The sequence below is a fragment of the Chrysemys picta genome, chromosome 8 (assembly GCF_011386835.1).
Source record: "Chrysemys picta bellii isolate R12L10 chromosome 8, ASM1138683v2, whole genome shotgun sequence".
NCBI classification, from domain to species: domain Eukaryota; kingdom Metazoa; phylum Chordata; order Testudines; family Emydidae; genus Chrysemys; species Chrysemys picta.
Window position 1 is genome coordinate 58621728 of NC_088798.1, and position 12932 is coordinate 58634659.

General features: G+C 52.6%; 1 protein-coding gene across 6 annotated transcripts in view; it reads left to right on the forward strand.

The window, feature by feature from the left end:
* SEC16B (SEC16 homolog B, endoplasmic reticulum export factor) overlaps positions 1 to 10761 on the forward strand; it is a 46126-nt gene extending 35365 nt beyond the window's left edge. For 3 of the 6 annotated variants that reach the window (XM_065554540.1, XM_065554542.1, XM_042851228.2), the window contains 8 exons: positions 675 to 744; positions 1854 to 2147; positions 4259 to 4326; positions 5287 to 5433; positions 6001 to 6111; positions 7878 to 7998; positions 8127 to 8222; positions 9699 to 10761. In XM_065554540.1, the coding sequence (XP_065410612.1) occupies positions 675 to 744; positions 1854 to 2147; positions 4259 to 4326; positions 5287 to 5433; positions 6001 to 6111; positions 7878 to 7998; positions 8127 to 8222; positions 9699 to 10123 (1332 nt within the window). In that variant the 3' untranslated portion in view covers positions 10124 to 10761. Of the gene's footprint in view, positions 1 to 674; positions 745 to 1853; positions 2148 to 4258; positions 4327 to 5286; positions 5434 to 6000; positions 6112 to 7877; positions 7999 to 8126; positions 8223 to 8476; positions 8573 to 9698 lie in introns of all 6 variants that reach the window. The other 3 variants (XM_065554543.1, XM_065554545.1, XM_065554541.1) reach the window with 3 other exon arrangements.
* The last annotated feature ends 2171 nt before the right edge of the window (positions 10762 to 12932 follow it).

Below are 12932 nucleotides of genomic sequence, written 5' to 3' on the forward strand. Positions count from 1 at the left end.
CTTGTCTTTCTCTCCAGTCTCTGTACCCTGAATATACGCTCCTGAGCAGTTTAATTTCCCATGAACGTGTTCCCTTAAAATGTAGGGTCTGTCTCCATGTTTTGTCTCTTTTTCCCCTCCCTGTGGCTCCCCATCCTGTCCCCTCCAAGAAGGACAATGGTCATATGCTGATCTCATCTACCATGGTGGAAATTAGCAGTAACTCCACTAAAGTGAATCAGGCCCAATAGCTGTATTCTGAACAGCTCCAGCCTTCCCACAAGAGGGAGCCATTAACAGTGTCCTTGTGCCTCGTTCACCCTCTGTAGGATTTGAGTGATAGCCATTGAGTTGTTCACTTGCCATAGCAAGAGAACAGAGCCCCAGGATTCAGTGCGCCTCCTTGCTCACCCTCTGCTTGGGATGAATGAGAAGCGCAGGGGTGGGTGGCGTGGTGGGTGTAAGTAACTCTGACATGGTCTCTGGAGCTGACTGGAAGCTGGAGAATGGAAGGAGCAGAAACAAGGCAGAGATCACTATCCACTATGTGGCTGTCATTCACAAGGAGCCCGCGTGGCTTTCACTCCGGTGACAATTATGTCTTGATTACCGGTGCCTTGGAGACAATTCTTCTGGGTGTCCCACTTTCTAGTTTTCCCTTTCTTTTGTAACATTCACTTTTCAAATCCTTTCAGAAGGAAGGCGACCTCCCCAACTTGGCATCCGCTCAGCCAGAGCTCTCCAGAGCCAGCGGATCCACAGCAGGTAAAGAAAGGAACGAACACATTGGCCCAGATCCTCAAATATATTTAGGCACCTAAATACAAAGGAAGTTAGGTGTTACATACCTTTGAGGATCTAGGCCGCTCTGGGTAGAGATAGAGGGGTTCTCCAAATGTGGAGCATGACCAGATATAATAATAATAATAATAATGGAGATATCCCATCTCCTAGAACTGGAAGGGACCTTGAAAGGTCATCGAGTCCAGCCCCCTGCCTTCACTAGCAGGACCAAGTACTGATTTTGCCCCAGATCCCTAAGTGGCCCCCTCAAGGATTGAACTCACAACCCTGGGTTTAGCAGGCCAATGCTCAAACCACTGAGCTATCCCTCCCCGCGGAGGGATATATGGGAGACCAGTTGGAACAGACTGGAAACTGCCTCCTTGACCCTCTGTGTTGCTCTCCCAAGATAGCAAAGACTCCGAGTCTTGCTGGGAATCTCTCAAACATACTCTAGAAGTGGACCGTGCATCGCCACCTCCCCACAAAGGGTGTTGGGTGGGGGACCTCGGTGGAGCTCCAGGAGTGTGATCCTGTCTCTGCTTGGCCAGGGATCTACAGGGTTGGGTCTGGGTGCCCTGTGGATCAGTGACTTAGTAGTGACATTGCCCAGCCATGGCCTGCTGCACCTCCCCATGGAGCTGAGGGAGGGTGGAGATTAAGCTGCAGCTAGGAAGTTGCGGAGCTTTTGGCAAGTTTTGTTCCCTTCCCAGTGTGTAGGTAGACGGGGAACAGGAGGCTGTGGGACCCTCAGAATTTCTGAAGTCCTCCTCTTCTTCTCACCCTTCTCAGTTGGCTCTGCCTCCGTCATGGCCCCATTCTAAGGGGTTCTTGCACCTGGAGGCATATTGCCCCTCCTGTCTTTTACCACCATCCTCTCCCCACTAAGGAGGTAAAAGCTCTCCTGTGTTGGTTGACCTGTACCAATGTCCCACGCCTTAACCACTCTTATTCCTTTGGAGTCTTTTCTTGCTGTGTCTCTCAGGCCCACTTTCCATGTACGAAAATGGCACCGAAGGGAATTCTATTACCCTGAATCATTCAATAAAGCTGTAAATATACTGAGTACATTCCTGGGATCTGTTTTCCAGACAGAGATCTCCGTCACGAGTTTGCACAAAACCCAGGCTACCAGCACAACCTAGAGTTCCAGCAGTATAACTCCCCTGCTCCTGAGAGGACAGGCCAGTACCAGCCAGGTCTACAGGAGAACGTGTCCTTCCCGCCTGGTGCATATTCCAGGGTGGAGGGGTCAGAGCAGGCCATAGCTTCTGTGCCACCTGATGCCATGCAAGAGAATCGTCCCACAGAGGTCAGCTTTGGGGCAAACCTCTCTCTAGAGGGAATTTCAAATGACCATTCCCCACAGGTCTACCAGCCACCAGGTAAGCTTGCCTGAGCTGTGCTGCAGGCCATCTGTGAGGATTCCTGGGAGGAGGGTTGGGAAAATGTGTTTTGGGCGGGGGGAGAACAGGACACATACATATTGGACAGTTCAGATGAGAGATGGAACTGGAGTGTTCGGCTCCTGAACGTTGAGAAGTTCAGGCACAGATCTCAGCGCTGGGGTTTCTCTCCATTCCGGGGAATAGGTGGGCCAGAGGTGGGTCTGAACCACCACTTTGTTCTGACTGGTTTTTCTATGAAAGCTCCTGCACATGCCTGTGGTGGTGGGTTTTCTTTCTGGAAGCGTGGAATGTCGCCGGAGAGTTCCCATGTTTCCTCTCTGCTGAGAGGTTTGTCTGCGTGAATGATGCTCACGGACGGCCTTTGCTTCATCTTGGTCCCATTTTAATAAGATCCCCGCTCTAGCATTAGGGCAAAAGTGGTTTGCGTTTTAACCTGGTGCCTCCTGCGCACAGAGCATTTCACCCTGGATTTGCTGTCTTGGGACTGTGTCTTATCCAGCAGAGAGAAGACCAGTGCTCCAAGGGTACGTCTACACATGGAGCTGGGGGGGTGATTCCCAGCTCCAGGATACATCCCCGCGCTAGTTTGGCTCGAGCTAGCACACTGAAAGTAGAGCATAGCCAGGGCAGTGGGAGAGGCAGGAGGGGCTAGCCACCCCAAGTATGTACTTGACCAAGACACTAGCCCATGCTCAGGGTGGCGAGCTTCTTCTGCTGCTCCTGCTGCCATGGCTACACGCTATTTTTAGCATGCTCTGTAGACGTACCTGAAGTGTCTGCAGCTCCTAGTGCAGAGGTGGGCAAACTATGGTCCACGGGCTACATCCACCCTGTGGGACCCTCCTGCCAGGCCCCTGAGCTCCTAGCCCGGGAGGCTAGCCCCTGGCCCCTCCCCTGCTGTTCCCCCTCCCCCGCAGCCTCAGCTCACTGCGCTGCCGGCGCAATGCTCTGTGCTCTTGCCAGGCAGCGCAGCTGCAGAGCCGCAGCCTGACCCAGTGCTCTGTGCTGCACGGTGGCGTGGCTGGCGTGGTCAGGGGGCGGGAGTGTGGATAGGGGTCAGGGCGGTCAGACGGCAGGGAACAGGGGGGTTGAATGGGGGCAGGGGTCGCGGGGGAAGTCAGGAAGGAGGTGGGGGTTGGATGGGACGGCGGGGGGCAGTGAGGGGCAGGGATTCCGGGGGGGGCCAGGGAGAAGGGGTGGTTGGATGGGACACAGGTCCCGGGGGGCAGTCAGGAATGAGAGGAGGGGTTGGATGGGGCGGCGGGGGACAGTCAGGGATGGGGGGTCCAGGTGCGGACAGGGGACAGGGAGGGGTGGATGGGGCAGGGGTCCTGGTGGGGCATCAGGGGACAGGAAACGGGGGGGTTGGATGGGGCAGGAGTCCCGGGGGGGCCATCAGGGGGCGAGAAGCAGGGGGGGTCAGATATGGGGCCAGGGCCGGGCCACGCTTGGCTGTTTGGGGAGACGCAGCCTCCCCTAACCAGCCCTCCATACAATTTCAGAACCCCAATGTGGCCCTCAGGCCAAAAAGTTTGCCTGCCTCTGTGCTAGTGTGTAGTGTTCAGGGTGAGCAGGAAGCTGCCCAATCTCATTGCCTTTGTTCCTGGGCTGAGCGAGTCCTCTCCCTGCTCGGCACAAGTGCCAACAGTCCAAGGCCGATCTCGAGCTGGCATTTTGGGGCCACCAGGAAGAAGCGCCTGGCCCTGTGCATTGTGGTTACCACGGGGGAGTGTGACAGAGTACAACAGACTGTCACAAGGGTGGTAGTGCTAGTGCTGGAGGAGGGGACCAGCACCTAACCCTGCCAATGCTCAGGGAAGAATAAACAGGAGGAGAAGCAGATTTTGGTGCCCAGCTGCAATGGACTCTGGTCGTACCTCTGGGTTCGCACAGAGAGTGACTGTGTGTGCCTAGATTGATTGGGCCTGTTCCTCCAATTGCAGCATCTCGCTGTTAAGCAGCCAGTTGGGTTGGTACCTCGATACCACACCAACGATTGCATTAAATTGCCCCCGCTGGAGTTTCATATAAGGGGCATGCGCCCCCCCCCCCGAATCCTGAATTGTGTCATTCTCTCTGCTCTTTAGGGAGCGCTGTGAGGTTTCAAGGACGCTCCCGGCCCTTTGGGGTTCAGAAGAACATTCTGGAACAGCAGGTGAGAACAAGGGGGAGCCAGGTGCCACGATGCACAGGATGTGGTCAGACAAACCCTGTTCTCCTCCCTGACACCCAAGTGTGACCCCTCCCTGACCTCTCCACCCCAGCTGCCCACTAGCACTCACCCCATGGGCCTATTGGCCCATGCTATCTTCTGCCTCTTGCTGCTACCCCTTCCCTGAACCTAGCTTCAGCTGCCAACATGACCTTCCTCCCCTAGCTGTGTCATGGCTCCTCAAACCCTGGGGCTGAGGTAGTTCCCAGCCGTACACCCCTAGGAGATAGCTTGTTTCCACAGGGCTAGTGCTGCACACTGGGTTCAACCCCTTGCTTTGGTCACCCGTCAGATGAGATTGGTGCTCTCAGTCTGATCCCTAATGTTTCTTTCACCGTGGTGTTAATTGGAACTGAAAAGCACGGCCCATATTCTCTCCCCGTGTCTTGGGCTGCTCATGTGATGCAAAGTGCTGGCTTCTGCCTCTCACCAGCCAGCTGAGAATTCCCTAGCGCAGGGGAGCTGATGGAAAATATCCCTGTACCCCAGAATCTTGGTGTAGGGGGCATGCTGTGGAGGTGGGGCAGTATATGCCTGCGTGACACCAGTTCACCACTGGCATATGCTTCCATAGGGACCTCAGCCAGCTGGCGTGAGATAGAGCTCCTCCAACTTAAGTTGATGGGCCGGGGCTGGTGCAGATGCACCATGAGAATCAGGGAGCCATAACAAACTCCCCGACAGAATCCTCTCTCCTGCTCTGAGATCTGCTTGGCTCAGGAGAGAATCTAGCCTCAGACCTTTCTGCAGGGCCTAGAATAAAAGGGATCGTAAAGGAGGGGTCCTGTTGGAATGAATGCTGCCGCCTCTTGGAATGGCTGCCGGGTAGTTCTTTACAGCCCCACTCGCCCAGTTTCCCTTGCCCCTCTCCAATGCACTGATGCCCTTTATCTCTGGTACCAGAGCGTGTTGAATGCCAGGACCCGAACCGTCTCAGAGAGCTCCACCATCTCCGTGGAGGAGGACGCCTTGCGACCCCCAGAAGGCACAGGCGAGGGAGTTGCTGTAGAGCGGCCGTCAACGGAGGGGGCAGAGCGAGAGGAGGCAAAGGTGAGGGGGGAACTGTGCTGCTTTCAAAGCCATGCCCCCAGCCTGATTCCCCTCTTACATCAGCAGGGCTGCAAGAGGGTTACTCCTGATCTACACCGCAGGGAGAGCAGAATCAGGCCTCACGTGCCCTCTCGTTTGGAGGCATCACCAACTTCTCACTCACCTCCCGGCCAGCCTTTCGCTGTCCATATGGCTGGGAGTGCTGCAGTCAGTGCACCTGGGTAGAATGGGCTCCCCCCAGTCCCTGCTGTCTCCAGGCTAATATGCTGAGCCCCTGCTCTTCTGTCCCCTCCAGCAGTGGGGTGGAGGTGGTTCTGGGGTCCTCAGCCCTGCTCTCTGTCCTTGCTGCACGGCGACGTAGGGATGGGTTTCCTCTCCTCTCCCATCACAGCAGTGAGAAGGGGCTGGGTTGCCCCGAACCCTTTCTTTCACCCAAGAAAGCTGCGGGGGTTGGGAGGGGTGAGGCTGGGTTCCACCCACCACCTCTGAGTTTTCGTGCGGTGGTGTCTTTAATATATTGCTGTTATTTCAATGATTCCAGTCCCAATAAGAACCTGTGTTTCCCAGGGCTCAGGGTTTGGCTGGTTCAGTTGGTTTCGATCAAAGCCCTCCAAGGAGGTGACGCCTTCCAGAGATGTGTCCGGCCCTGCCCCAGTCTCTGCTGCACTGGGGTCCCAGGTAACAAGAGGACTAGAGGGGGCTTTTTACGTCACAGGGATTTCAGAGGAGCTCTCCTCCCCACCCTCAGTCTGAAGAGGGGCCTTTCTCCTCTTACCTCCCACTCCCAGGATAGCGGAGGTGCTGGTGGAACCTTGTGCCAGGACTGGAAGAGCAGAGGTGGCTTCAGGTCAGGGATGTAGGACCGTGGCAGAGGTGTGTGTGTGTGTGTGTGTGTGTGTGTGTGAAGTTTGCACACTGCCTGCACTATTGCTCCCCGTCACCTCCCTGACTCTCCCTTTCATGATCAAGTTCACTTTTGCCAGTGTTCTCCCCCTTCTGGTGTAACCTCCCTGGCCCTCACACCGTGCACATCTCCATGCCAAGGCTGAATGGCCCAGAGTTCATTGCTGGGTAGAGGTAGTCCTGTGACCCTTGCTGTGGCAGGGGACTAAGCCCTTGGTGCATGCATGTTCTCAGACAGCTAACTGGTGCCAGACACCCTGTAAAGGGAACCATGGTGCCTGGAGACACCCCAGTGGACAGACGGCCCAGAGGATAGTTAACACTGGGTACAGTTAAGCGAACAGGAACGACTGGTGAAATCGTGACCCTATTGAAGCCAATAGGAGTTTTGCCATTGACTTCAATGGAGCTAGGATTTCACCCCTTATCTTTATCTTCATTCATCCTCCACTAGTTTGTCTCTCCAGCTTCAGGGCACCACCCGACTGCCAAGGTTTTCACTACAACCGTGTGTTCTTTACATGCCACTGTACTTGGGGATTTATTTATCAGTGGGACAGAAACTGATAACTTGAGGTCTCCATCCTGAAGCAAATTCTCATTTCTAATAATTGTATATTTATAAAGTAACTTTGATCCAGAAGGCTCTCCAAGAGCTCTGCAAACTCCGTGGGGGTCACTTGGCCTCTGCTGAAGGGAAAAGCAGCAGCTGATAGCAGCAAATGGCAACACTTCCACAGTTTTTAGTAGCTGAAGTGAAGAATAAATTCCCCCATTGGAACTGCAGGAGAAATGGTAGTGCCATTCCCCCAGATCCTGGCCACATTTTCCCATGGGTGTGTATGCAAATATACATGTACCCTCTCTGACAGCGGCCAGCACCAGATGGTTCAGAAGATGCAAGATGCAGGCAGATGTGGGGTGACCTGGCCCCTGTGAAGGTCTTGGCCTCATCTCGGAAGTTAGAGATAAGTTTAAACTCTGAAGCTTGAGGTTTTAGCTCCCTCCCAATATTCTTTTTGTGACCACTCTTTAAATAACCATGGGGCATCAGGAACTCATTGTTACTTCCCATCCCATAGATGGCACCTTCTGCCCCATAGCACCCCCTAGCACCACGCTGGGGTGTTGGTTCCATTCTAATGCAGAGAGGTGTGTGCTGTTTATTGAGCTATCTCCAGCAGACAGGGCTCCACCCTGCTTAGCTTATGAGCTATGACAGTATCACAGGGCATCGAGGACAAGATGATGTGGCTAAAATGACGAGCAGTGGGGTTAACCTGTCCCCGTAGCAGCTGCCCCGCAGCGTGAGATAGGGCTGATGCGGCCGCCTGCCTAGCCTTGTGTCTGAACTCCCAGGGTTTTGTATGATCAAGGAGTCTTTTGGCTTGGCGGTGCTTCCTGGGACGTAGCGAAGCAGAGCATAATGAATCTGCACTAGGAACAAGCTGGCCTCTGGGGGTTGAGCACAGAGCTGCTCTTCCTTTCTTCCCTGAGAAGGTTTCTTCCCTCGGAATTGGTGTGTGTTTTTCTTTCATCAGGAGAAGGATGCACCAGCCCCACTTCCCTCTCCCCCTCCTCCAGCCACTGGAGCAAGCTCTTCATCATCTCACCCTCCTCGCCTGCTTCCGGCTTCCCCCAGCCCTCTCTCCAGAAGCTCAGGTAAATACAGGAGAGGCCACGAGCGCTGTCCTTTTTTGGAAGCAGGCCCATGTTGTTGCTAAGGTTGTTTTGGTCACACGATCCTGGAATGAACCAAACGTTTAGAAATCTCTTTTTTGTTTCCGCAGCTATGAATGAAGCTAAAGGCTTGCAGGGCCCCGATGGCAGGGAATCAGCAGCCTTTCCTGGGGCTGGAGGCCAGGTGAGGGACGAGGGCAGGCTCTGTAAGTGTGGGGTGATTCTTGTTCTTTCTATTTCTTGTTTTGGTGGGAGGATCTTTAGTGTGTGGGAGGGAACAGGAAGGGGGAGATAGGTTAGACGGCTCCTTTGTTTGTGGTTTGCTGTGTCAGAGGAAACAGGGAGAATCTTCTGCCAGCCCTGTCTATCTCTCCCACCCCGTGACCTAGGATATTCCTTTGGCTTCTCTGAACCCCAAAGCAGGGACCAGCTGTTATTTTCCCTCTGTTTCCTCTTTCAGGCTGACTCACATGGCCCTCTCTCTGGTCCTGGTGGTCTCCTTCTTGCCCCTAGTAGAGGGCAGGTCCCACTCTTCAATCCTGCTCAGGTTCCTCAGGTATGGAGGCTCCTCCTGGCTTATAACCACACAGGGCATCTTAGCTAGTGGGCCCGCCACACAGGGGCTCCCTGACTTAGGAGGGATGCCGGGATCCTCACAAAGATAAAGTCAGACCCATCCAGTCTCTGATGGGAGAGGCATGGATGCTCCCTTTTGTCTGTCTCCCAGCTGGCAGAGAGAGAGAGAGCATGGTTGATGCCTCCAGAGATGTGGGAGAGATGTCCTTGTAGCCCTCTCAGTTGCAGACTTAGGGCCAGCTTCTCTGCTATTGTCGAGATCCACCGTGCATAGTGGAGGTGGGTGGGGGGCATCAGGGAGCTGGCTACGGTCCCCTGATTCTCTGCCCGACCTCAGCCTTGGTGTGGATTAGAGAAGGGACCATCTGGCAACTGAAGACAGGTGTTTTGGCTGTGCCTTCTCCTAGTCTGCTGTGGGGAAAGGGGGAGCAGGAGCACATTCTGCTCAATTGACTGTGTAATTTCCAGAGAACCTTGTCCAGAGAACCTAGGGGGTGCTGCAGGCCAAGACTAAGTGTGTGTCTACATTGCAGAAAATACCCTGTGGCAGCAAATCTCAGAGCCCAGGTCAGCTGACTTGGACTCGTGCTATGGAACTAAAAATAGCAGTGTAGATGTTCCCGCTTGGCTGTAGCCCAGGCTCTGAAACCCAGCTCAGAGCCTAGGCTCCAGCCCAAGCCGGAATGTCTACACTGCTATTTTTAGCCCTATGAGCCCGAGTCAGTTGACCTAGGTTACTGAGGTACGGTGAGAATTCTGTGAGGCCAAGGGACACCCAGTGCTGGAGTAGGAAGGGGCAGCAGGCCAGGAGCTGTCTGTGGGGTCAGGGCTGGAATAGCAGGCTGGGTTTGAACTGTGTTGGCAGAGCTCCCTGGGGAAAGCTTGCAGAGACCCTGCCGGCACTACACGTGGTCCTGTCAGTGCTGCCCATCCCTCACACTCATGAGCATTCGCTCCAGACAAACAGAACTGGGCCAGCCCCAAACTGTGTCTGACTCGCTAACTGGAGAAGCTCTTATCTTGCCTGCCAAAATATTGTGGGCTCCTTCCATTTTTGGTCAGCCCCACAACTAGCCTGTTACTTACAGTATTTCTATCCTTCACAGCTCTCCACTGCTGCCTCCCTTGGACTTGGCCAACCCAAGCGGCTCTCACAGCGGCGCTACCCAGCCCAGCCGTGACAAGGCGCTACCCAGCCTGGCCTGTCTACCAAGTCTCCTGTGGAGCAGAGGTTGCAAGAGTCCTTGCCATGGGGACAGAAACAGACTATTCATTTGTACTGAGCCCCTGCCCTTTTTCTGCCCCTTTTCCTCTTTCCCCTAGGAATGTTGCCAGTACACCTCCCCTTGCAAAGAGCATCAATATTAAGGCTGGGGAGAGGTGGATTTGCTCCTTTCTGACACTGGGTATCCATCATTTGGCCAAGTGTCTAGTCAGTGATGATTGGCTAGTGGAAGGAGTTTTCAGGGAAGTTCCTGTAAGGGGAAAGGTATATCGAGGCTGGATTTCAGAAGAAACATCCTATCAGTGATGTCTCCGAGTCTGGGGAATTCTTTCCCAAGGACCATGCTGGAGTCCTCACCTCTTCACTCACTGGAGTCTGGAATGGCCAAAGCACTGGTGTATATATTGCAGGGAACAATCCCACAGTGGCCAGGGGTGGGACCCAGGGACTGGCTCTAAACTGCAGATCTCTTCCATCAGACATGTAATAGCAATGGTAACATGAGTAAATGTATGTATGGCCATTTGACTGGCTGCCATGCAGGACATCAGGTGCAGATTGCATGTTTGCTCCCAGGCTGGGGAGAGCCAGGAGTGCTGTGAAGACAGTACATGCAGCTCTGGGTGGGAGCAAGCTCATGGCATTTAAATGCCTCCTCAGGCCAACCGGAGGAGTAAGGTTAATTGTCTCTGGCGGGAGCAGCATCCAGCCAAGAGGGGCCATCGATCACAACATAAAGCCAGTGGAGACTGAGAGTGCATCCTCCCCACAAAACATCTGCCATGGGAATGGTTCAGGGATGATTCAAGGGTAGCCAGAGATTGCAGTGCCTTCACATTTGTATAAGATTCCTGACGATAAAGGACATATTTGTATGGTCTCTAATAGCACCTACGCTGCCTTTGTATTTAATGTTTTTGGAAATAAAGTCAAAATACGTTTACTGCCCTGCTTCCTGGTCTTCTACATGTTAGGCAAACTCAACACGGATCAAACATATGCTATCACTTAGGCCTCTGATTTTGACCTCTGGAGGGGATGAACCTGAATTAAGTGGCTGGTTGTCATGGAAACCTGTTTTAAAGAATAAAAATATTGTGGTCCAAATTCCTCATTGATGAAACTCCATTGACTTCAGTAAAGTTATCCCCAGGATGAATTTGGCCCAACAGCTATTTTTATACACAGTCTCTGTCGCTCTGTGCAGAGAGCTGTGGGTCCATGCGTTTGGATAATGTTTGGAATTTCCTGGCCCTCCTGTCAAGAGATACAACTCAGCTGTTATTTAACAGCAACCACCTAAAACCCTACACTTTGCAATAGTGACCCTGCAATGACCTGGCTAGTGCTGTGGGATATTGCTTTATAAGGACTTCTCAGTGAAAGCAAGGCACCGAAACCATTTAGCATGTGTCACTGTAAAGACATGCTGTCCCAATGACGGTGAGCGTACCATGGATTAGCTCTGTATTTCCCAACTGTGCTTTGTGACCCCCAGGTGCAGAGAGGGGTGGATGGGAGCACAGAGGGGGTTCAGGAAGCATGGGGGAAGTCACACAAAACATGTACAAACTCTCAATTCCCTGCCAAACCCGCCTCCCCATGTATTGAAAATGATAGAAAGGGGAGAGCCATCTCTTTGGTTATCCTTCATACTGTGCTTAGACATACACTTAACTGTAAGTGTGTGAATCACGCCATTAACTTCAGTGGGCCTACTCTGGCTTAGTTAAGCAGGTATGTAAGTCTTGTAGGATCAGCTTCTTAGACTGTATGCTTTTTAGAGTGGAGGACTTGTCTTCATCTAGGTTTGTACAGCAACTGGGACCCAGAGTCTGATTGGCCCACTACCTACTGCAGTCAAAACAATTAACAATAATTACCCATGCAATTAAAAATAACAATCCAAATAATGATTTGTTCCTTTCAGGCCACTATAGCAAAGTTTTTAAATGTAAACACATTGCCAGTTAAAAGGGGTTTGCTATTCCAAGGTCCCCATGTCTAGGTGCTCCTTGACAATTCCTCAATACACAGCTATAGTGCTGTACCCTGCAGCTAGTGGGTCAGTGCAAACGAGTGCAGAGTGTGACTGTCCCTGGAAGTTATTAGACCTTTTGCCAATAAAAGTGTATTCAGATGACAACAATTGTCATCTAGTCCAAAAATCCTGTGTTGGACAGTTCCCAGTACCAAATAGTTCTGAACAAGATGCAACAAAGGCCACAGTAAATAATTATTGAAGGACCTGCCTGTTGGAGAAGTTCCTTCCTGTCCCCCAAGGGCTGAATTCTGCTCTGAAGCATGAGGGTTTCTATTTCTTTATCCTAGTGAATGCAACTGTGGTGGTCTGATTATCCCTATAAGCCTCCAATCCCTGCTTGAGTCCTGCTAATGGTATCCTGTGGCAATGAGTCACACAGGCTAATAATATTCTGTATATAATAAAATTTTGTTTCCTGTGGCCTTGCATGAAGAGTAGTCTGAATTGGGTTATGATGTCTGGGTGGGGCACTGGCCTCACCTCCTCCCACTGAACTCAGTGGCGCTGTCTACAGTTCTGTCCCACATCCTTGGGAGGGGGCACCGACCAGGGCTAGCGATCAATCCTACGTTAGTTTCTTCTGCTCAATGGGTGACCCTCCCCAGATCCCAGCCAAACTGGTAATTAATCTACCTGTTAGGTAATGGCAGCTATTGATTCTTGTCTCAGCCCATCTTAGAGGCAGTCAGTAACAACCATGCAGCATGTGACTTCAGTGGTGCACTTCCCACTGAGCTAATGGCTCACCCAGCCAGGACAGTGTCTGAGGCTCCGGTATATATGCAATTGTGAGATCAGGGGCAGCTGGGAACATATCCTAGCATGCATTGAAAGGATATGTTAATTAAGAACCCTCTGATCCCTGCTCCTTTCTGCTACTTATGGGAGTTAGGACCATTCCTTTATGTACCCCACCAAATATATAAGCCTGTGCTGTGTGTGGCTGGACTTTGTCAATGCCCCTACACACAGACCAGTAGGAAGCACATCAGTGACTAAGTGCATAGGATTTTGGAGCTGTGAGCCCTGAGGCCATAGCAGGGCCTTACACAGCTGCCTGGCATTTGTGGC